The 24,898-nt window shown below is 42.2% G+C and overlaps 1 protein-coding gene across 1 annotated transcript; it reads left to right on the top strand.

Moving 5' to 3' along the window:
* Positions 1-11,390: 11,390 nt before the first annotated feature.
* Positions 11,391-24,508, top strand: LOC148135279 (putative G protein-coupled receptor 139). The gene is made up of 2 exons (XM_087985096.1): positions 11,391-11,571; positions 23,601-24,508. The coding sequence occupies exons 1-2, from the start codon at positions 11,391-11,393 to the stop codon at positions 24,506-24,508; spliced, it is 1,089 nt and encodes a 362-aa protein (XP_087841222.1).
* Positions 24,509-24,898: the final 390 nt, after the last annotated feature.

The following is a 24,898-nucleotide window of genomic DNA, read 5'->3' as shown; positions in this document are numbered from 1 at the left end:
ATTCATTGTAAAACAAAATGATGATTACCATTTTTGTCAATTTTTTTGTTTGCAGGTAGAAACATAGTAAATTGCAGAATGAGTAGGCCATTTGGCCCATTGAGTCTGTTTCACCATGGCTTATCATAACCAACTCAGTAACCAATCCTCCATTCACCCATACTCTTTCATCCGTTTAGCATCAAGTGCGATGTATGTGACAAGAAAGGATACACTTTTTTGCCATGCGCTCCATTTCCCTTCCCAGGTCAATGACAGCCGCAATGCGTCTGTTGTTCAGGATGCTGTCTCTCCGACTCTAGACCCTGTAGCAATGTGACACCTTCAGTAGCTGCCTGGAAAGGACTTCCTCAGCACAAAAGGAGCAGAACTAAAACAAGTAGTGTGTTGTCACGGTGACTTAGCCCAGCTACATCTCTTGGTGTACCAAGTGAAATATGAAATAAAAGATAAGCAGAATCATTAGAGGTTTCGGAACTGTCCATTCAAATATTGCAGCACAAATTTAAAGGGATTAGTGATAATCCCACAAATTAGTGGGATTATCACCAGGCTATTATCTCAGAGACTCAGCTAATGTTCCAGGGACCTACATTCAAATCACCCACATTCAAATCACGTGTCCTGTATTATAAGTAATTCATGTTGGTATTTTAGGAGGTGGTGCTGCCTTGTTACTGGATGATGAAAGCAAAATAAAGGACCCAGTGGGACATTTCTCTTAAAAAAAAGTTTCACTCATTCAGACAGCGACTGCAGATTCGTCCTCCTGGCTGCCAGATGGAGCCACTCTGCCTTACCTCACAGCCCTAGTCTTTGTTATCTCTTGCCTCCTCCCACTTCCTCCTTGTCCGTTTATCTTCCCCCCATGGTGGTGGCCATCTTGGGGTGACGTCACTGCACAGTCCCTTGTGCCTTTGAGTCCATCAGGTCATTGTGGAACTCTCAGAAATAATAGAATGAACAGCCACAGGAACACTAAAATACAGAAAACATTAATGTCATGTAAGAATGGAAAACTCAGGAGCTGAGAGTTTGGAGACTCGGGTTCATTTTAATCTTGTATAGAACTCAGACCTTAATCCTCCCACCTCCTCTCCCCAGAAGCTGCCTGATTTGGATAGGCAAGGACTGATTAGGGTTCATCATCATAGGGTTCTGGTCTCCAAATTTGAGAGAAGACATTCTGGCTATTGAAGGAGTGCAGCGTAGGTTCACGGGTCAATTCCTGGAATGGTGGGATTACCTTACACTGAAAGACTGAAGCGACTGGGCTTGTATACCCTTGAGTTTAGAAGACTGAGAGGGGATCTGATTGAAACATATAAGATTATGAAAGGATTGGACACTCTGGCAGCAGGAAACATGTTTCCGCTGATGGGGGAGTGCCGAACCAGAGGACACAGCTTAAAAATATGGGGTAGACCATTTAGGACAGAGATGAGGAGAAACGTCTTCACCCAGAGAGTGGTGGCTGTGTGGAATGCTCTGCCCCAGAGGGCAGTGGAGGCCCAGTCTCTGGATTCATTTAAGAAAGAGTTGGATAGAGCTCTCAAAGATAGTGGGATCAAGGGTTATGGAGATAAGGCAGGAACAGGATACTGATTAGTAATGATCAGCCATGATCATATTGAATATGATCATATTTGCCAGTAACAGTGGTGGACTCTCCCTCTTTATGGGCATTTAAGAGGGCATTGGATAGGTATATGGAGGATAGTGGGTTAGTGTAGTTTAGGTGGGCTTGGATCGGCGCAACATCGAGGGCCCAAGGGCCTGTACTGCGCTGTATTCTTCTATGTTCTATGTTCTATGAATGGCGGTGCAGGCTCGAAGGGCTGAATGGCCAACTCCTGCACCAATATCTAGTGTCTATTATCATGGCTTTATGAGGAGGAAATCATGCCTCACTAACTTCATTAAGTTATCTGCAGACATAACAAAGATGATTGATGAGGGCAGAGCAGGGGACATGATCTATATGGACTTTAGTAAGACGTCCGACAAGGTTCCTCATGGGAGACTGATTAGCAAGGTTAGATCATTTGGAATACAGAGAGAACTAGCCATTTAGATAGAGAATTGGCTTGAAGGTAGAAGACAGAGGGAGGTGGTGGATTGCTGCTTTTCCGATTGGAGATTGTGAACAGTGGTGTTCCATAAGGGTTGGTGCTGTGTCCACTGCTTTTTGTCATTTCTTTAAATGGTTTGGATGTGAACATAGGAGGTATAGTTAGTAAGTTTGCATATAACACGAAAATTAGAGTTGCAGTGAACAATGAAGAAGCACAACGGGATCTTGATGAGATGGATCAATTTAGTTAAATGTGAGATGCTGCATTTTGGAAAGGCAGATCATGGCAGGACTTATGCACTTAATGGTGAGGTCCTGGGGAATGTTGTTAACAATGAGTCCTTGGATTGCAGGTTCACAGTTCCTTGAAAGTGGAATTGCAAGTAGATAAGATGGTGAAGAAAGTTTTTGGTATACTTTCTTTCATTGGTCAGTGCCAGAGTTGGAAGATCATTTGTGGCTATACAGTACATTGTTTAAACCACTTTTGGAATATTGTGTGCAATTCTGGTCTTTCTCCTATAGGATGGATTTTGTGAAACTTGAGAGGTTTAGAAAAACATTGGTTTGGTAGGATGGTTTGAGGTGCAGAGAGAGGCTGAATAGACCATGGCTGCTCTCCCTGGTGCGTCGGAGGCTGAGAGGTGACCTTATAAAGGTCTATAAAATCATGAGGGGCATGGATACGGTACGTCCCCTGGGGCAGGGGAAAGCAGAAATGAAGGTCACCAGTTTAGCGTGAGGGGCATAATTTCAAATGGACCTAAGGGACAGTTTTTTTTCATGCAGAGAATGGTGTATGTTTTGAGTGAGCTTCTAGTAGGAGCAGTTGAGGGTGGCCCAATACATCATTTAAAAGGCAGCTGGATGGATGGATGTCTAAATAGGAAGGAGTTAGAGGTTTTGGTACCAAGTACTGGAAAATGGGACTAGATTAATTTAAGATATCTTTTCGAGGTGAATGAGTTGGACTGAAGGGTTTGTTTCTGTGCTGTACATCTCTGTGATTCTATGACCGGCTGTGACTTTGCAGCAGGTTCTAAGATTATTGGAGATTCCCACTGTTATCAGGATCACACTTTGTGAGTATGAAAGGAACCCCCGATGATGTGCAAAATGGGAAGTAATAGGGGAAAATTTCAGGAATTCAGAGAATCGAAATTACCCTTTCCTGGTTCGACTCGGGAATTAGTCATAGTCATAGACATGTACAGTATAGAAACAGACCCTTCGGTCCAACTCGTCCATTTGGACTAGATTAAATTTAATCTAGTCCCATTTGACAGCACTTGGCCCATATCCCTCTAAACCCTTCCTATTCATGCACCCATCCTGATGCTTTTTAAATGTTATAAAAGTACCAGGATCCATCACTTCTTTTGGCAGCTCATTCCATATTTGCACCACCCTCTGTGTGAAAATCTCAGGTAATCTTCATAATGAAAAATAACGAACAACTGAATGATCTGTTTTCCATGGAATAAAACCCTCGAGTAATTTCAGACTGTCACAAAATCAAAAGTATTTATGTTCACTTTAAAATATGAAGTGTTTTCTGAATTTTCAAGTAAGCTTAAAGTGCAGGCTCAGCTGTCCAAATGGAATGGCTGGGAGACAAACTGCTCCACATTAAATTGTTATGACACGGCCGTGAACCCTTCTGCTAATTAAACCAAACACCCAGAAAAGCTCACCTCGCCTCGCAATATGTCAAAACATGAGGGACAGAGAACTCCCAACTTCCACTATTTAAAGAAAACAACTCAATTTATTCTTTAACTGTAAAAGTGAACACTAAACAACAACCATTTACTAGTCTAAGTCTCATTTCTCTTAGCAATTTGATATCTGTTTCCAACTCTATAACAATATACTGATCCAATAAAAGCCCCCATTAAAAGTGCATCAACTTAATTTCAAAACCAGACAGCGGCGTTCATCTCTAGTGTCCTCCTTCTTCCATCTGTAGATCTCCCTTGGGCGGCACGGTGGCACAGTGGTTAGTACTGCTGCCTCACAGCGCCCGAGACCCGGGTTCAATTCCCGCCTAAGGCGACTGACTGTGTGGAGTTTGCACATTCTCCCCGTGTCTGCGTCGGTTTCCTTCGGGTGCCCCGGTTTCCTCCCTCAGTCCAAAGATGTGCAGGTCAGGTGAATTGGCCATGCTAAATTGCCCGTAGTGTTAGGTAAGGGGTATGGGTGGGTTGCGATTCGGCGGGTCGGTGTGGACTTGTTGGGCCGAAGGGTCTGTTTCCACACTGTAAGTAATCTAAAAAAAAAGTCTTTGGGCTATTGCTGCAAAGGTGTTTCATATGAAAAAAAAACCTTTGACAGAGAATGTGTCGCTGGCAGTTACTTTGACAATGGCAGTTGGTCACTTTCTGGGAAACTCTCAAAATGCCTACTGCGTTATGCCCCCAAATCAGATCATCTCATTGGTTCAATGTTGGCAAAGCAGTAATTTCAAAATCGATTGGATATTAATATCCTGGGGCATAATTTAAACTGATTGGTTAAATTCAAACAGCTTTGAAAACATAGCATTGAAAACTCAGGTATTTGTTTCACAGCCAAATATTACATATTTTCAATTTTCCTATACACTCTGAGATTGTTGATCAGTCACATGTCAGATGACTGCAAGCTTTCAGTGTGAAACAGGTACCACTCTCTGTTAAAGGTAGAGTGCATGCCTTCAACTTCATAACACCTCCCCCTTAAGAAAAGAAATAAATCATCATAATGAAATGATATTTTTGTTTCTAATTCTTAACCCCTATACGATGAATCACATAGGACATTAATCTAAGTTCATATTGATTTTGGCACACATATATATAATGACTCTATTAGTTCAGTTTTACCTATACTTTATGCATTAAATCCATGATAACCCATCTGCTGTCACATGCAACCCGCAAATTGTACAGTTTGATTCTGGTCTCCTTCCATCAGAAAGATGTTGTGAAACTTGAAAGGGTTCAGAAAAGATTTACAAGGATGTTGCCAGGGTTGAAGGATTTGAGCTATAGGGAGAGGCTGAACACGCTAGGGTTGTTTTCCCTGGAATGTCGGAGGCGGAGGGGTGACCTTATAGAGGGTTACAAAATTATGAGGGCCATGGATAGGGTAATTGACGTTTCAGGCATGAGCCCTTCTTCAGGAAATGCCCGAAATGCACATGCCCGAAATATCGATTCTCCTGCTCTTTGGATGCGGCCTAACCTGCTGCGCTTTTCAAGCAACACATTTTCAGCTCTGATCTCCAGCATCTGCAGTCTTCACTTTCTCCATGGATAGGGTAAATAGGCAAAGTCTTTTCCCTGGTGTTGGGGAGTCCAGGACTAGAGGGCATAGGTTTAGGGTGAGAGGGGAAAGATATTAAAGAACCTACGGGGCAACATTTTTCACATAGAGGATGGTACGTGTATGGAATGAGCTGCCAGGGGAAGTTGTGAAGGCTGGAACAATTGCAACATTTAAGAGACATTTGGATGAGTATGTGAATAGGAAGGGTTTGGAGAGATATAGGCCAGGTGCTGGCAGGTGGGACTAGATCAGGTTGGGATGTCTGGTCGGGATGTTGGTTTGCACCAAAGGGTCTGTTTCCATGCTGTACATCTCTATGACTCTATCTTAACATAAGACTCCACGGGAGTAGTCTCATATTCTTGTCTTTATGTTGTTCCAATAATGTAAGAGGATTGTGATCCATGTCCACAACTGTCTCCGACACATAGTTTGTCACGTAAACATTAAAATGCTGTAAGGCCAGTATCAACTCAGTAATTCCTTTTTAATGTTAGAGTACTTTTTATGGTGAGTTTCCATAAGTAGCCAATTGGCCGTTCAAGTACTTTTTATGGTGAGTTTCCATAAGTAGCCAATTGGCTACATCATAAGTAGCCAATTGGCCGTTCAATTTCACCATCATCTCCCTCTGTTCTAGTACAGCTCCAACTCCTATGTCGCTCGCCAAAAGAGAAAATGCTGGAAAATCTCAGTAGGCCTGGCAGCATCTGTAAGGAGAGAAAAGAGCTGACGTTTCGAGTCTAACTGACCCTTTGTCAGCTCTTTTCTCTCCTTATAGATGCTGCCAGACCTGCTGAGATTTTTCAGCATTTTCTCTTTTGTTTCAGATTCCAGCATCTGCAGTAATTTGCTTTTATCCTATGTCGCTAGCATCGATTGCAACTTTGAAGAATTTCTAAACGTTTGCTGTATCTAAAACTGGTGCGGTGGTTAAAACTGCGGGTAAATTGCCAATTGCTTCTTGACCTTATTCTGTCCGCTGAAATTTTGTGTACTTCTTCAGTAAATCTGTTATCTGCCACAATGCTGTTGACGTTTGGAACAAACTTCCAGTAGAGTCTGCTTAGTCAGTAAAAATCGAAGCACCTCTTTCTTCGAGGTCGGTCGTGGAAATTCCATGATGGCCTTCCTCTTTGTGTTCCTTGGAGTCAACTTTTCATGACAGATGTCATGTCCCAAGAGTGTTAGCTCTGCTTTCACAAATTTGTTAACTTTAAGTTTATTACCAGTTTTACTAGAGATTGCTAAGTCAGACTTCAGAGACCACACGCTTGAACAATGTGTCAAATTTGACTGAACAATTAAATAGAGTGGGGGAGTTGGATAGACAGCATTTCAAAATATCACATCATTAATGAAACACAGGAAGCAGGCAAGGGGTCAAAATTTGCAATTTTGCAAACGGACATAGAGTCTTAATGTTCCTGGCAGGGATAGGTGAACCTGTAAAAACAATGTGGGTATTATCGAATTGAAAGGAGACTGAGTGAGATGAATTTTTTGTTAATGCCTCCAGATAGAAACAAATCTCACAGTGTATGTCATGTGAATATACTCAAAAGGTACTTAGACAAGGAAGAAAAGTAAAATGTCTTACTGGGTATGACACAAAGTGAAGAACCAAATTCAGAGGATTCTGAAATAATATTCGTACGTTGGACTAACTCCAAGGATACTGGCCGGTAAATTTATCTGAAAGAGCAAAGACAACACTGAATAGACTGTATCAGTTTAAATTCAAGTAATTTGTTATTGCACCGGTCACATTTTAAAGACTAACCAATACAGTAATTTCTGGGTTACCCTATTGTGTGGTATGCTTGACGACATGGTGATTTTTCATCACGTATGGACGAATATTTGCAGTAGTCATCAGAATTATTCCATCAACTATGGGAGGCAGGTTTGGTGATATACGTGGCAAAGAGTGAATTCGCCAAGGGCCATGTGATTGGACATGGAAAGATCGTCCAAAGGAATATGAAAATAAAGATTATTAGGAGTTTCTCATACCATCGATGAAGCCGATTGTTGGGATTGACTGGGTTTTAACAGAAAATATTGCCAAGTCTTAGCAGTTGGCTGCTCCACTCACTGAGTTATCAAAGGGGTGCAAAATATTTGAGAAGACAGAGCAATGTCAGAGTAATTTGACAGCCGAACATCTGTGTTTACGACTCCCCCAGTATTAGGCACAGCTAATTACACAAAGCCATTCATGGTGATTATTGATGTGCGTGATGTGGGTGTCAATGCTGTAATCTACAAGAAGACTATGAAAAGTTAGAAAGACCTGTTGGTTATTTCTGTAGGAAATCGAACATTCATGAACAGAAATATTCGACAATTGAGAAGGTGACCTTGAGCCTATTTTTGGAGTTGGAGCATTTCCAGATTTATTTTGCCAGTATTGTGCCTGAGACAATTATATATACTGATCGTAACCCAAAAAGTTTTTTGGAGAAACTTAAGGACAAAAATTTCAGACTGTTTAGATGGAGCTTATTACTGCAGCTAATCGATTTGTTAATTGTACACGTAGCAGGACGAGGAAATGTAATTGCCGACACGTTGTGGAGACTTGGCTGAAGAAAAATTGAGGCTTTTGTTGGTGGGAGCAAACAGACTGAAACAGACAGTCATAGTGAATGCTTGCATGCTCAGAATCAATATATGTATTAAAGTATACTAAGGGGTTAAAAATGAAGCTACCTCTGTATGTTGCTGGTTCATTTTTTAAAGGGGGTAGGTGTGATGACGCTGTCACTTTCAAAATGTTATTTTGTTCTTGATTTATTTGAAGAAATGTCATTAAGTCAGAGTTAGAACAAGGCCTCGTTCAACAATGAAAAGAGAATTCTCCCAGTTCAGGTTTCACCTCGTTTGTTTTAGCTGTAGCAATGACAAGATGTGTGAGCACAGCGGAGTTGCTAGCTTCAGCGAAAAACTCCTCTGACCTTCCTCTGAAATCTCTTCATCCTGCCTGGCAGAATCTGTGTTTGAATTTACTCTTTTTTTTTTACCTTTTTGCCAAGTGGCCTGTTCAAGGAATGTTATTAAATTGGAGCAGATAAGTGGTAATAGTTATTGTATCAAGTCGGTAATGTTTTCCTATAGTTAAGTTATTCGAAATTCTGTTTTCTTTTCTTCGTGGTCCAACTGTAGTGTTTAAATAAATGTTGTTTTGCTTAAAGCCGAGTGGTCTGACCAGCGGCAACACATCTGGAATATCCACTGACTATTTGCCTTTAAAATAAGAAGAAGTTGGGGTCTCGGCTACCTTCTGGCCTGGTCCATAACAACATAGCTACAAATTGAGGAGTGATGGATTTAAGACAGTTGTCAGAGGCAGGTTCTTGACTCAGAGAATGGTAAGGGTGTGGAATGCCCTGCCTGCGAATGTAGTTAACTCAGCCACATTAGTGAGATTTAAGCAATCCTTGGATAAGCACATGGATGATGATGGGATAGTGTAAGGGCATGGGCTTAGATTAGTTCACAGGTCTGTGCAACATCGAGGGCGAAAGGGCCTGTTCTATGGGTGAGAATTGTACAGCGACAGTCCTTAAAAAGTACTTGGATGTGCTCTTGAAATTGCATTACTTTGACCAAAGTACTAAAATATGCGATTTTGTGTCGATTGGCTGGCATAGATTCAAATTCATGCAACGCAGAGAAACCCCTTCAGTGCACTCAGTGACTTTAACCACCTCCTCCATTCCCCCTTCACATGCATCATGCATCAGCATTACTTCTTTTGTCAAGTAAATCTGTGGTCACTTGTTCTCAATTATTCAATCATGGGCAGTGTTATGCTATTTCTCCCATTTAGAGTGATATATGTTTGCTTGGGAAGGGAATTTAGAAACTTGGGACAGTTTCAGATCATGAAGGCAATGCAATGATATAAGTCAAGATTAGAGTGGCATTGGAAAAGCATAGCAGGCCAGGCAGTATCCCAGGAGCAGGATAATCGACGTTTCGACACACACACATGCACTAACTATTGAGGTGATGTTTGCACAAAGAGAGAGGATGGCACAAGGGTTGATAGAAAGAAGTATCTGCAGACAAAGAAACCGTGATGAAGAAAGAAAGCGTGAGAGAATAGTGAGTTTTGAGACATTTATAGCTCAGGTTGAGGTTCTGGATAGGGGCTGACTGACGATGTTACTTAGCACGATGACGAAACGTCTGAAAACGAACCTTCCAGTTCAACGAGCAAACTCGTATCCAGAATGAGAGAATATACATTGCTAGGGAGACAAACTAAGAAGTAGGTGGAAGGTATTCACAAAACACACGCAGAAAAACAGTATAGTTCATTTCCAAGAGATAGAGAAAGACAGAAACGAAAGTGGGAGAAATATGTTCAACAGAGAGCGTGGAAATATGAAAACAATTGGAACAGCATGGATCAGTTGATTCTAAACAGAAAGCAATTTGTTTCCATGTTTACTTTTAAAATTCTTGCATTTATGGATTCTCTGAACATTCAAAAATCGTTTGGAGGAAATGCTTTAGTTCAGCATGCGATCTCAGATCTTTAATTTCCAACTATACTGAAGCAATGAGCTGTCAACAGTTAGATTGGTCTGTAAAAGTAGTTTGGAAAACCAAACACAAAACATCTCCCTCCTGCACTTCATCGAAATCATAGCTTTACCAAACTAAACATTGCACTCTCTGTAGCTTGCATTTCCTCCTGATTTCATACAAGTCTTGTTTTTATACTGCTATCCTACTTTGGCTTATTAACCTCATTATTAGTTTTCTATTTTGTATGGTAACGATGATTTCAGCGCATCCATGGCGCTTTCTGTCGATATCTTCATGACACACCGTTTTAATTTGGAGCTATTTACAGACAATCCCTTATAATGGTCCCTTACCAGAGGTAACCAATTTCCTGCCAAACCATATTAGTTTATACCAGTTCAATATGGCCAGCTGAAAGCAGTTGAATGCTGGTCACAGTGTGTGTGCTACCTCAACTTCCAGCTAAATAGTATTGTTATGGCTGGACGAATAGTCCAGAGACCCAAGTAATATTCCGGGACCCAAGGTTTAATCCTACTATGGCAGATGGGGAGATAAATCGACAAAGTATTTTCCCTGGGTTGGGGGAGTCCAGAACTAGAGGGCATAGGTTTAAGGTGAGAGGGTAAAAATATAAAGGAGACCTAAGGGGCAACGTTTTCATGCAGAGTGTGGTACGTGTATGGAATAAGCTGGCACAGGAAGTGGTGGAGTCTGATATAATTGCAACATTTAAAAGGCATCTAGATGGGTATATGAATAGGGAGGGTTTGGAGGAATATGGACCAGATGCTGGCAGGTGGGACTAGATTGGGTTGGGATATCTGGGTTGGCATGGACGGGTTGGACCGAAGGGTCTGTTTCCGTGCTGTACATTTCTATGACTCGATGATGACTGTGGCTCCGTTAGTGATTGTTAGGAAAACCTATCGGGCTCACTGAAGTCCTTCATGAAAAGGAACTGCTGTCTGGATTACATGTGACTCTACACACACAGCAAAGTGGTTATCTCATAAGTCAGAAAACTAATTAGGAATTGACAATAATTATCTGCGATTGTCAGCAAAGCCAAACCTCATGAATGAATTAAAGCATAAAATTCCGCAGTTCCCTTTTCTTTTGAAAGCAATGTCTCCTTTTAGTGAGTCTTCAACATTTCTACTCTCCTGTCATCAGATCCACTGCCATGCATAAGGGGATGGTCATTCCTTCTCTATTTTCCACATTCTCTTTTCCTCAGAGATCTTCATGAATTTCATCTTGACATAATCTGTCTGTTCAGTGACTGAGATTAATGTGAGCATAATTGTATCTCTCGAGGTTTTCCCGCTCTTTTTAATAAGGATTTCATTTCAGTCGCCTATCTTAAATTCACAATACAAGTACTGCCTCTGGCACTAACAGGGATCAGCAGAGAGAGGGAGCCGAAACATCAGAGTTGTGAATAGACTGCAAGTTTTCAACAATGGATCAGAATCTGAGAATAATTGGCTGCAATTTTACAACAGAGTACAAGAGTTTATCATGGGATATTTACATACTTGTTATGCATGCTAATAGAACATCATTAGCTAATCGGATCAAATATCTGCTTTACATTATTCAATATTTCTACTACCCTCTCCTGGCTATCATTGGTGTCCCCGGTAAGTCTTTACATCGAGCTATTAATTCTGTGGATTCTCTTTCATTTTAGTGTTGCTATTTACATTCATTCAACCCGACTATCTTTCTTTGTCTCTGGAGCTGCCGAGCTAATAATTGACTCGACACATCACTGGTAAATCTCTTACTGATCTTAATCATTAACCGTGAGCCATTTTCTTCTGAATATGTAAGTCTTTAACTTCAGCGCTTCAATTTGTAAACCATGATTGATCGTATCGATGGCTTTGTGACTTATGTTGAAAAGGTTGAAACACCTTCATTTGTGTAGTATAAGGATTCAGACATTATGCTGCTGTTGCATAAACCCCTGGTGAGACTCCACTTGTGAGCACACTTGAGCACCAAACCTCAGGAATAATATATTGACCTTGGAGGGAGTACAAACAAAATTTTCCAAGAATCTCTACATCGATGTTGTAAAATCGGGAGAAAATATGGTCAAAATTTGCATGTTAAGGGGCTGATCGATGTCTCCAGCACACAAAGAGGAAAGATAACTATTTCCCATTTGTTGGGGAATCGTGAACTGGGGACTAGGTCTAAAACTCAAGGCAAGACCATTTTGCAAAGTTGTTAGGAAGCGGGTCAACACACAGAAGATGGTCAGTGTTTGCAAAACCCTCTTCCTCAAACAGCAGTGGATCCTGTTCACTTGTTGATTTTAAATCAGAAATAGATAACATTTTGTGAAACAAATGTGTGAAGACATGTCAGCTCGAGATATTCATATGGAGTTAGGCCAAAGTGGAAAAGAATCGAGGGACTGATTGGTCTATTCCTATTCCCCTGTTCCTGTTTCCGCTCCACCACTACTGGGTTACCTCCCCTTTCTGTTAAGACGGTGAAGCAGATTGACCTCTACTAGCTTTGTCACCCTGAGATTAGCCCAAACTCTTGTCTCAATCGCCAGTATGGCACACTACCACCTCTGCTGTTTAGATATTCATCTGCATTTCTGTGAAATTCAGAAGTGAATATTCCACTTTTTTTGCCAGTACCAATTAAGTTTAGAAAAACCCTTTCTAAATATTGTTCCTTGTACCTTTGCTTACACAAAGGCTCATTCAATTATTGCCCCAAACTCATGGATTTACATTTGCTCCCATGTAACACCAGATGTATTTCAATATTCTCTTTCCTGTGGTAGAATCCCTGCAAATTAATGCCATTTTTCGCATATTTTCTATATTGCTGCAAATTAGATCACTATGATATCCGACAAAGGCCATTTTAATCGGGTGACTCTTCTGTCTGGAATTCTCTCTGACCAGAGTTGTTGGGGTCCGTCAAGTCAATGCTGCCAGAGTGACGGAGCTCAGAAACAATAAATAGGTGCATGTGTGAGCTGTAGTTTGCTGCCTTGCATATGACTGCGGATTTCATACAGCTTTTAAGCATGTCTTTGAAATTTGGTTTGTGTTTGTCGCCTGAATGTCTGTTAGCGACTAAGCAAATGGATGAATTCCCCATTCTACATTCTGTTGTGTTACATGAATTGACCAGGTATCCAAATTGCCACGGGAGAACATGAAATTTGCCTTCGTGGCTCCGAAACTCAATCGCTCTGCCAGTAGAAGCTAAGACGACATATGCGTTCTGAACAACTCTAACAACCTGGGTGACAACTTTCAGGAGTCTATGTACATGGACAACGAGATCTTCGTGCTCTTCTACACTACCAAGAACCTTACCATTTGCACAGTATTCTTTATTCCTGTTGCTCCTTCCAAGGTGAATCACCTCACTCTTTGCCGCATTCAACTCCATTTCCCACCTCTCAGCCCAGCTCTGCAGCTTACTTACGTCCCTCTGCATCCTTCAGCACGACCCAAAACTCCATCGACCTTAGTGTAATCCGCAAATTTACAAACGCATCCTTCTACGGCCTCATCTAGGTCATTTATAAAAATGTCAAACAGCAGTGCCCCAAAACAGATCCTTGTGGTACACCACTAGTAACTGAACTCCAGAATGAACATTTCCCATCAGCCACTACCCTCCGTCTTCTTTCAGCTCGACAATTTCTGGTCCAAACTGCTAAATCACCTTCAATCCTATCGTTATTTTCTGCAATAGCCTACAGTGGGGAACCTTATCAAACGCTTTACTGAAATCCATATACACCATTCAATCGCTTTACCCTCATCCACTTGTTCGGTGACCATTTCAAAGAACTCAATAATGTTTGTCAGGAACGACCTACACTTCACAAAACCATGTTAATTAGCCCTAATCAATGTATTCCTCTCTAGATGATTATAAATGCTGTATGTTATAAACTTTTCCAACACTTTACTCGCAACAGAAGTAAGGCTCACTGGTCTATAATTATTAGGGTTGTCTCTATTCCCTTCTTGAACAAGGGAACAACATTTGCTATCCTCCAGTCTTCTGGCACTATTCTTGGAGAAAATGTCGATATAAGTTCAAAGCCAAAGGTGTTGCAATCTCCTTCCTGGTTTCCCAGAGAATCCTCGGATAAATCCAGGGGACTTAAACATTTTCAAACCTTCCAGAATTGCTGACACCTTCTCCTTGTGAACCTCAATCCCATCTAGTCAAGTAACCTGTATCTCAGTGTTCTCCTGAACAACATTGTCTTTTTCTTGTGTGGACATTGATGAAAAACATTCATTTAACACTTTCCCATCTCCTCGGACTCCACGCAAAACTTCCCACTACAATCCTTGATTAGCCCTAAACCTTCTCCTGTCATTCTTTGTATTCCAGAAATACCTATAGAAGAAAATAAATCTATATTTTCTTTGATCCTCTCGACCAACAAAATCTCATATCCCCTCCTGGCTCCTCTTAGCTCTCTCTTGAGTAAAAGCAGCAACAGCCAGGTTCATCGCACTGTGCGCATTGTTGTCATGCACAGAGGGGCAAGAGAAAGAGTGGGAGAGCTATAGTAATAGGTGATTCAATTGTAGGAGGAATAGATCGCCCTTTCTGCACCTGCAAACAAGGATCGAGGACGTTACGTTGCCTCCGTTATGCAAGGGTCATGGATGTCTCAGAACAGCTACAGGACATTCTGGAGGGAGAGTCTGAACAGCCAGCTGTTGTTGCTGCATATAAGAAGCAATAATTTAGATTATAAAACAGAATAAAGTGAATTTAGTGAGTTAGGAGTTAAACTAAGAAGTGCAACCACAAAGTTAAATAATCTTGATTTGCTCTGAGTTCCACATGCTAAACAGCGCAGAAATAGCAGGAAAGCTAAAATGAATATGTGGCTTGAAGCATGGAGCAAGAGGGAGGGATTCCAGTTGTTGGGATATTGGATGCGTACCGGGTGAATGTGAGACCAGAACATCCCGGACGATTTGGACCTGGGCAGGACTGCAAGCAATGTTCAAAGTGGAGTGTTTGCTCGTGCTGCTGGGAAGAGTTTAAACTAATATGCAAAAACCAATGCAAAAAGTCAGAGGAAAGTATAGTGGGTACAGAAACAAGACAGTAAGAGAAAAAAAATGAAGGCAGAGAAAACAAAGACAAAAATCCAAAAGGGCCACATTGCACCATGATATTAAAAAGACAATAAATGACAAAAACTGAGTCAGTAGACTTGTATCTCAATGCGAGGAGTATTTGAAATAAGGTGAATGGATTAATTATGCGGACCGTTATTAATCGTTATGATGTAATTGGGATCACGCGAACTGGTTCCAGCGTGATCAAGGATGGGAAATCAACGTCCAGTTTTATTCAATTTTTAGGAAATATGGATGGAAAGGGAAGGGAGACGGAGTAGCATTGCTGGCTAAAGTGAACTTAACATAAAAGTAACGGATGACATTAGCCTGGACAATGTGAAATCTGTATGGGTGGAGCTGCGGAACACCAAATGGAAGAAACCTTTAGTGGCAATAGTTTAAAGGCCACAATACAGTAGTTTTGAGTTGGGGTTTGTATGAAACATAAAATTAGAGATGCTTGCAGTAAGGTTATGCCAGTTATTATCGTGACTTCAAACTATCCCTGATTGGACTAAACAAACTGGCAGCAATGCGATGGAGGAGGATTTCCTGGAAAGTATAAGGGATGGTATAAAATTAGGATGTATCATTGATAGCGAGGAAGGTTACCAAAAGATTACAGAGGCATCTTTGTCAGATAGGGAAGTGGGCTGAAGATCGGCAAATGCAATTCAATGCAGAGAAGCGTAAGGTGATACACTTTGGAAAGTCAAGCCAAAGTAGGACTTACACAGTAAATTGTAAGGCCTTGAGGAGTGTTGTGGAACCAGAAAGATCGAGGAGTACAAGTACTTGTTCATTGAAAGTGCATCACATTTAGACAAGATGGTGAAGAAGGCATTGACCATTCTGGTCTTCATTGGTCGAGGCATTGATCATAAGAATTGGGACGTTATGTTGAAGTTGCGTAAGTCGTTGGTGAGGCTGCACTTGTAGTATTGTGTACTGTTTTCTAACCCTGTTGTAGGAAATACATTTTTTTTAACTGGAAAGAGTGCAGAAGCTATTTACGAGTATGTTGCCAGGACGAGTAGGCCTGAGTTATAGGGAGGGGTTGACCAGGATGAAATTTTATTGTTTGGAATGTAGGACAATGAGGGTGACCTTACTGATGGGCATTGATAGGAATGAATACAGATAGTCACTCTTTGCAGAGATAGGGACATGAAAACTAGAGGACATAGGGTTAAGTTGAGAGAGGAAAGATTTAATAAGACTTGAGAGGCAACTTCTTCACGCAGATAATGGTGCATATATGACACAGGGCGAAAGTGAGGACAGCAGATGCTGGAGATCAGAGATCAGAGTCAAGATTAGAGTGGTACTGGAAAAGCACAGCAGGTCAGGCAGCATCTGAGGAGCAGGAAAATCGAGGTATCAGGCAAAAGTCCTTCAGCAAGAATGGCTTGATGAAGAGCCTTTGCCCAAAACTTAAATTTTCCTGCTCCTCGGATGTCGCCTGACTTGCATATATGGAACAGATTGCCACAGAAAGTGGTTGAGGCAGGAACAATAGCAACATTAAAACAAAATTTAATTAGGCACAAAGATGGGAAGGATTTCGAATAATATGGACCAAATGCTGGCACTTAGAGCATGCTGAGTGGGCAGCACGACAATCATGGACCAATTTGGTTCGAAAGGTCAATGGTGCATTAATCAATGACCCATGACTGTATGACGAAGAAGCTGAAGAACCAGAGAGCAGGCTATCCTAGACTGAGTACAATGCAATAGCAAGGATTGATTATTAAGATTATGGTGTGAGATCCTTCGGGGAAGAGTGACCATATACGGTAGAATTCTTCAGTCAGGTGGAAAGTGACACGGTTAAATCTGAACCTAGGGTCCTGTACATATAAAAAGCCAACTTTGATGGTCCTGACTCAAGCATTAGCTAGAACAAGCTGGCAAAGGATACAAGAGGGTTGATGGTGGATAGGTAACGATGGATATTTAAAGAATACATAGATAAGCTTCAACAATTCTACATCCCTGCATCCAAGGAGCAGGAGGATCGATGTTTTTGGCATAAGCCCTTCTTCAGGAATGAGGAGGGTATGCCAAGCAGGCTAAGATAAAAGGTAGGGAGGAGGGACTTGGGGGAGGGGCGTTGGGAATGCAATAGGTGGAAGGAGGTTAAGGTGAGGGTGATAGGCCGGAGAGGGGGTGTGGGCGGAGAGGTCAGGAAGAAGATTGCGGGTCAAGAAGGCGGTGTTGAGTCCGAGGGTTGGGACTGAGATAAGGTGGGGGGAGGGGAAATGAGAAAGCTGGAGAAATCTGCATTCATCCCTTGTGATTGGAGGGTTCCTAGACGGAAGATGAGGCACTCTTCCTCCAGGCGTCGTGTTGCCATAGTCTGACGATGGAGGAGGCCAAGGACCTCCATGTCCTTGGCAGAGTGGGAGAGGGAGTTAAAAAGTGATCAGCCACGGGGCGGTTGGGTTGGTTGGTACAGGTGTCCCAGAGGTGTTCTCTGAAACGTTCCGCAAGTAGGCGGCCTTCTCCCCAATATAGAGGAGGCCACACCGGGTGCAGCGGATGCAGTCAATGATGTGTGTGGAGGTGCAGGTGAATTTGTGACGGATATGGAAGTGTCCCTTGGGCCCTTGGAGGGAAGTGAGTGGGGAGGTGTGGGCACAAGTTTTGCTTTTCTTGCGGTTGCAGGGGAAGGTGACGGGAGTGGAGGTTGGGTGGTGGGGGGTGAGTACCTGATGAGGGAGTCACAGAGGGAGTGGTTTTTCTGGAACGCTGATAGGGGTGGGGAGGGAAATATATCCTTGGTGGTGGGGTCTGTTTGGAGGTGGCGTCATTTCTGCCACCTCCAACCAGATCTTTTGTCATTTCTGCCACCTCAAAACAGACCTCCTCTACATTGGGGAGACAGGCCGTCTATTTACGGAGCATTTCAGAGAACACCTCTGGGGCACCCGCAACAACCAACCCAACCGCCCCGTGGCTGAACACTTTAACTCCCCCTCCCACTCCGCCAAAGACATACAGGTCCTTGGCCTCCTCCATCGCCAGACCATGGCAACACGATGCCTGGAGGAAGAGCGCCTCATCTTCCGCCTAGGAACCCTCCAACCGCAAAGGATGAATGCAGATTTCTCCAGCTTTCTCATTTCCCTTCCCCCCACCTTATCTCAGTCCCAACCCTCGGACTCAGCACTGCCTTCTTGACCTGCAATCTTCTTCCTGACCTCTCTGCCCACACCCCCTCTCTGGCCTATCACCCTCACCTTAACCTCCTTCCACCTATTGCATTCGCAACGCCCCTCCCCCAAGTCCCTGCTCCGTATCTTTTATCTTAGCCTGCTTGGCACACCCTCCTCATTCCTGAAGAAGGGCTTATACCAGAAACGTCGATCCTCCTGCTCCTTGGATGCTGCCTGACCTGCTGCGCTTTTCCAGCAACACATTTTTCAGCTCTGATCTCCAGCAACTGCAGTCCTCACTTTCTCCTAATTCTACATCCCTGTCTGAATTAAAAGCAGAATCGGATGGTGACTCAACCATAACTGATAAGGGAAATCAGGGATAGTGTTAAAGCCAAAGATGAGGGATGTAAATTGGCCAGAAAAAATAGGAATCCTGAGGAATGGGACAAATTTCAAATTCAGCAGAGGATTTTATTTGGCTGGGGAAATTAGAATATGAAAGGAAGTTTTTGTTGCAAACGTTTCGTCCCCTGTCTAGGTGACATCCTCAGTGCTTGGGAGCCTCCTGTGAAGCGCTTCTGTGGTGTTTCCTCCGGCATTTATAGTGGCCTGTCCCTACCGCTTCCGGCTGTCAGTTTCAGCTGTCCGCTGTAGTGGCCGGTATATTGGGCCCAGGTCTATGTGTTTGTTGATGGAGTTTGTGGATGAGTGCCAAGCTTCTAGGAATTCCCTGGCTGTTCTTTGTTTCACTTGCCCTATAATGGTAGTGTTGTCCCAGTCAAAGGACAGCTGAAACTGACAACCTGAAGCGGAAGGGACAGGCCAGTATAAATGCTGGAGGAAACACTACAGAAACGCTTCACAGTAGGCTCCCAAGCACTGAGGATGTCACCGAGACAGGGGACGAAATGTTTGCAATAAAAACTTCCAGCTCGGCGAACAGAACCACAGCAACGAGCACCCGAGCTACAAATCTTCTCACAAACTTTGAATATGAAAGGAAGCTTGAGGAAAACATAAAAAAACTGACTGCGGAATCTTAAGTAGTTATTTGAGGAGAAAAGGACTGGTCAAGACAATAGAAATAGACAATAGATGAAGGAGTGGGCCATTCTGCCCTTCGAACCTGCACCACCATTCAATATGATCATGGCTGATCATCCTTAATCAGTATCCTGTTCCTGCCTTATTTCCATAACCCTTGATCCCACTATCTTTGAGAGCTCTATCCAACTCTTTCTGAAATGAATCCAGAGACTGAGCCTCCACTGCCCTCTGGGGCAGAGCATTCCACACAGCCACCACTCTCTGGGTGAAGAAGTTTCTCCTCATCTCTGTCCTAAATGGTCTACCCCGTATTTTTAATCTGTGTCCTCTGGTTCGGCACTCACCCATCAGCGGAAACAGAGTGTCCAATCTTTTAATAATCTTATATGTTTCAATCAGATCCCCTCTCAGTCTTCTAAACGCAAGGGTGTACAAGCCCAGTCGCTCCAGTCTTTCAGCGTAAGGTAGTCTCGCCATTCCAGGAATTGACCTCGTGAACCTATGCTGCACTCCCTCAATAGCCAGAATGTTTTCCCTCAAATTTGGAGACCAGACCAATACTCCAGGTGTGGTCTCACCAGGGCCCTGCACAGCTGCAGAAGAACGTCTTTGCGTCTATACTCAATCCCTCTTGTTATGAAGGCCAGCATGCTATTAGCCTTCTTCACTACCTGCTGTACCTGCATGCTTACCTTCATTGACTGGTGTACAAGAACACCCAGATCTCTCAGTACTGCCCCTTTACCTAAATTGATTCCATTTACGTAGTAATGTGCCTTCCTGTACTTGCCACAAAAGTGGATAACCATATATTTATCCACATTAAACTGCATCTGCCATGCATCTGACCACTCACCTAACCTGTCAAGGTCACCCTGAAATCTCCTAACATCCTTCTCACATTTCACCCTGCCACCCAGTTTAGTATCATCAGTAAATTTGCTAATGTTATTACTAATACCATCTTCTATATCATTAACATATATTGTAAAAAGCTGCGGTCCCAGCACTGATCCCTGCGGTACCCCACTGGTCACTGCCTGCCATTCCAAAATAGAGCTGTTTATCACTATTCTTTGTTACCTATCAGGTGGTAAAAACAATGACTGCAAATGCTGGAAACCAGATTCTGGCTTAGTGGTGCTGGAAGAGCACAGCAGTTCAGGCAGCATCCAAGGAGCTTCGAAGTCGACGTTTCAGGCAAAAGCCCTTCATCAGGCTTTTGCCCGAAACGTCGATTTCGAAGCTCTTTGGATGCTGCCTGAACTGCTGTGCTCTTCCAGCACCACTAATCTAGAATTTGTTTCCTATCAGCCAACCAACTTTCAATCCAAGTTAGTACCTTGCCCCCAATACCATGCGCCCTAATTTTGTTCACTAACTTCCTATGTAGGACTTTATCAAAAGCTTTCTGAAAGTCCAGGTACACTACATCTACTGGATCCCCCTCGTCCATCTTCAGGGTTACATCCTCAAAAAATATATAGATCACTTGCAGTTAGAATCAAGTGAAATCATAATGAACAGCAAAGATATGGCAGAGCAGTTGAAATAATAATTTGCATCTGTCATCACTAAGGACGATGCAACTAAACTTCAGGAAATTTTAGGTGACAGAGGGTCAAGCATGAAGGTGGAACTGAAGGAAATCCTTTTTAGTCAAGAAATGGTAATAGGGAAATTGATGGGATTAAAACCCAATAAGTCTCCAGGTCCTGATGCTCGGCATCTCAGAGTACTTACCGAAGTGGTACTAGATATAGTTTATGAGCGCGTGACAGGGTCTGCTGCAAGGAAGATACTAAAAGGCGACAGGGTGAATGGACAGACTGACTGAATAGGGAAATACTTGACAAATATAATGTGGATACATGTGAGGTTATCGACTTTGGTCACAAAAACAGGATTATTATCTGAACGGTGGCTGTTTAAGAAAAGGTGAGATTTAACAAGACCTGAGTGTTATGGTGGAACTGTCACTGAAGGATGGTATGCAGGCGTAGTGGGGATTAGGAAAACTAATGGCATGCTGGACTTCATAGCAAGCAGATTTGGGTATTCGTGTAATGATATTTCTCTGCAAATATATGCAGGGCATTGGTAAGGCTATACCTTGAGTATTGTGTGTAGTTTTGGTCTCCTCGTTTGAGAAAGAACATGCTTGATATTGAACGAGTCCAGTGAAGGTTCAGCAAACTGATTCCCATGATGTCAGGACTGACATGAAGAAAGAATAGATTCATTGGGCTCGTCTCTCTGGAATTTAGAATGATAAGGGGGAAATCTCATAGAAACGTGTAACACCCATAAGGGTCTGGAGAGGCTTAATGCAGGAAGAATGTTTCCAGTGTTGTGAAGTCCAGAACTAAGGGTCACAGTCTAAGAATAATTGGTAAGCCATTCAGGACAGAGATGAGGAAGAATTTTTTCACTCAGAAAGAGTGGTCAACTGTGAAATTCTCTCCCACTCCGAAGCTGTCGTAGCCAGTTCAGTTGATCTATTCAAGAGGGAAGGGGACAGATCCCTTGTGGTTAAACAGATCAAGAAGTTACGGACAGAAAGCGGGAATTGGATAGTGAGATTGCATTATCAGCCTTGATGAAACTGAATGCTGGATCAAGTTCGAAGGGCCAAATGGCCTACTCAAGCACCTATTTCATAAGTTTCTATGTTTCAACAAAGTCATAGAGAAAATAGTCCTTCAGTCCGATTAGTCTGCACCAGTCAGAAACAGCTACCTAACTTTTTTTCATCTTATTTTCTATCATTTGGTCCAGAACCGTGTTCCTTAGCATTGAAAATGCACTTAAAATATTTATTCAATGTTGTGAGGGTTTCTAAAACTGTCACCCTTATAGTCAGTGAATTCTAGATTCTGACAGTCTTTGGGTAAAAAAAAAAACGTTTTCCTTCAACTTTCTGCCCCCGATCTTAACTCTATGCTGCCTGCACATTGATCAATAAGAAATGATCATTCGCATCTGCCTGACCTATGGCCCTCATAATTATATCTATGTCAATTTCCCCTGCTCTAAGGTAAGCAACCACCGTCTATTCAATCTTTCTTGGGGCTAGACCTGAATCCTGTAGAGTTTTGAAGAGTCGGGGGTGAGCTAAAATTAAATCCTGAGGGCACTTGACCAGGTGGATGTTGAAAAGATGTCTCTTCATGTGGGAAAATCTAAAACGAGGGTCATTGTTTGAAAATAACTGGTATAAGTTTAAACCACAGATGAGGAACCATTTTTGTTGCTCCTCTGAGAGTTGTGAAACTTATGAATTTCCTCCTTCAAAAAGCGATGGGTGCAGAACTGTTAAGTACTTTTAAGGCTGATGTAGTTGCAGAATGACTGGACGCATGTAATATTATCAGGGGTATACATTAATGTAGAGCTATGCTGAGATTATATCAGCAATGATCTTATTGGATAGTGAAGCAGGTGCGAAGGGAAGAGTGACCCTTTGTTTTGCTTGTGCATATGTTCATATGCCTGCATATTTGTATTTACGTGGAGATTTACAGGTTGCTGAGATAATGCTGGAGAACCTCAATAGAGCTGGCAGCATCCGTGGCTAGAGAAACAGAGTTAGGATTTTGAATTGGCACTCAGTTATGAATGAGAGTCATTCAAGACTCTAACCATTAATTTGTCTCCACAGAATCTCCCATACCTGTTGAATTACTCCAATGTTTTCGGTGTTTGTTTCAATTTGCCAGCATTTGCTGCATTTCAGCTGTCTTATATTACGTTACTGACTACTGTCCGGACTTGTGTGTCACATAACTGATGGACTGACATTGGGAAGACTGGTGGGTAACTTGATGCAGACATCTGAACCTTTGACCCGCCATTATAGCTTCAGTGCTTCTTGGTTAGGTCATCTCTGATCAACGGTGTTGCACAGGATTCAACGATGGTACTGCCGTTGGACCTGATGGGAAGATTGTTAGGTTTTATCTTGAATCAAGATGGCCTTAACTCCGCACATGCACAGCAGAAATGTTAAATGCCGTTATTAACTTGGATATTCTAAATTTATTGCATGTGGACGTAACACTTCGAGTATTTCACAAGTTGGAACATTAATCAGGAAATCATGCAGCGATAACCTGATTTTGAAATGCAGTTAACCAGATAGACCCGTTAAAAAAGAGGATTTAAGGAATTGTTAGAAGAGCTGAGCACCTTATGCAGTCATTCGAATACATCACGAGATGCAGTAACATTTAGAAATCTCATTATTTTCTCAAAACTAAACTCGAATACCTTTGCATTCATTCTGATATATAATTTATTTATTTATCTTCCTCACAGTTAATATAGTGACGATCATCATCCTGTTTAACGAGAAATGTGGCCTATCAAAATGTATCACGCGTTACCTGATGGCAATGGCAATGGCAGATCTACTGGTCGTTATCTTGGATTTGATTCTGAGGCACATTCCAATTGTTTATGAGGAACAGTTCTATTTTCTGAATTCTCTTCCTATCTGCAATATCCACGCTGTGCTACTTTATGCAGTAACTGACTGTTCTGTCTGGTTCACCGTTACTTTTACCTTTGATCGATTTGTTGCCATTTGTTGCCAGAAGATGAAAAGTAAATATTGCACAGACAAAACAGCGTCTGTAGTTCTGGGACTAGTGACTCTGTTGAGCAGTTTAAAGAACATCACCTGGTATTTCATGTTAACGGGTGGGTATCGACTGAAGAACATACCTTGGTTTTGTAAATATACAAACTATGTTTATTATTCTCCAGTGTGGATGACAGTTGAATTCTTGCATAATATTCTTACTCCATGTGTCCCATTTGGTTTAATACTGTTATTCAATGTTTTCACTGTCAGAAACATTCTAGTGACCAACAGAGCCCGCAGAAGACTCCGAGCTCGAAGCAGTAGGGAGAACACCCGAGACACAGAGATGGACAATCGAAGAAAATCTGTAATTTTACTATTTTTTATCTCAGCCAATTTCATCCTCCTGTGGTCAATGTTAATGGTTTATTCGCTTTGGATCCGGATGTGGCATTTGGGATGTAAAGACATAATTCTCAACAAGTTTGTAATGGAATTGGGCTTTATGATGCAACTCCTAAGTTGCTGCACAAACACTGCAATTTACTCTGTGACTCAGACTAAGTTCAGAGAGCAGCTGAAAAATATGCTGAAATATCCATTTATTCAAATACACCAACTAATAAAACAACTTTATTAATCAATGATATAGAATGTTCACAGGCAACACAACTACACATCCATAGGCAATATTAGCTGTAAGGGCTCCGTCCCATTCTCCCAGTTTCACATTCATTGTCGCATCTCTTCTGGCAGCATTACCATTCACAATGGGGCCTAATAAATGATAGAGAGTGAAGGAGAAAGAGAGAGAGAGAGAGAGAGAGAGCCAGAGAGAAGGAAGCCAATGGAGAGTGAAACGGAAAGAGAATGGGAGAGGGAAAACAAGGGTAAGAAAGTGTAAGAGAGTTGGATTGAAAACAGAAAAATTCAGAAATACAAGGTAACAAACAGAAAAACAGAAAGAGATGCTAGAAAGATATAGACTATTTATATGGTGTGAGAGCAAGAAATATAAAGAGGAATATCG

The sequence above is a fragment of the Chiloscyllium plagiosum genome, unplaced genomic scaffold, assembly GCF_037043375.1.
Source record: "Chiloscyllium plagiosum isolate Xiang-an unplaced genomic scaffold, Cpla_swu_hap1 HiC_scaffold_50, whole genome shotgun sequence".
Taxonomy (NCBI): domain Eukaryota; kingdom Metazoa; phylum Chordata; class Chondrichthyes; order Orectolobiformes; family Hemiscylliidae; genus Chiloscyllium; species Chiloscyllium plagiosum.
Note: the sequence above shows the minus strand (reverse complement) of the source record. Positions and strands in the feature narration are given on the sequence as shown.

Excerpts from the sequence above, each read along its gene's own strand:
- LOC148135279 (XM_087985096.1), top strand. The coding sequence starts at position 11,391 with ATGGATCAGAATCTGAGAATAATTGGCTGCAATTTTACAACAGAGTAC. Across the intron at positions 11,572-23,600 it reads GGCTATCATTGGTGTCCCCG|TTAATATAGTGACGATCATC; the intron begins GTAAGTCTTTAC and ends TCTTCCTCACAG.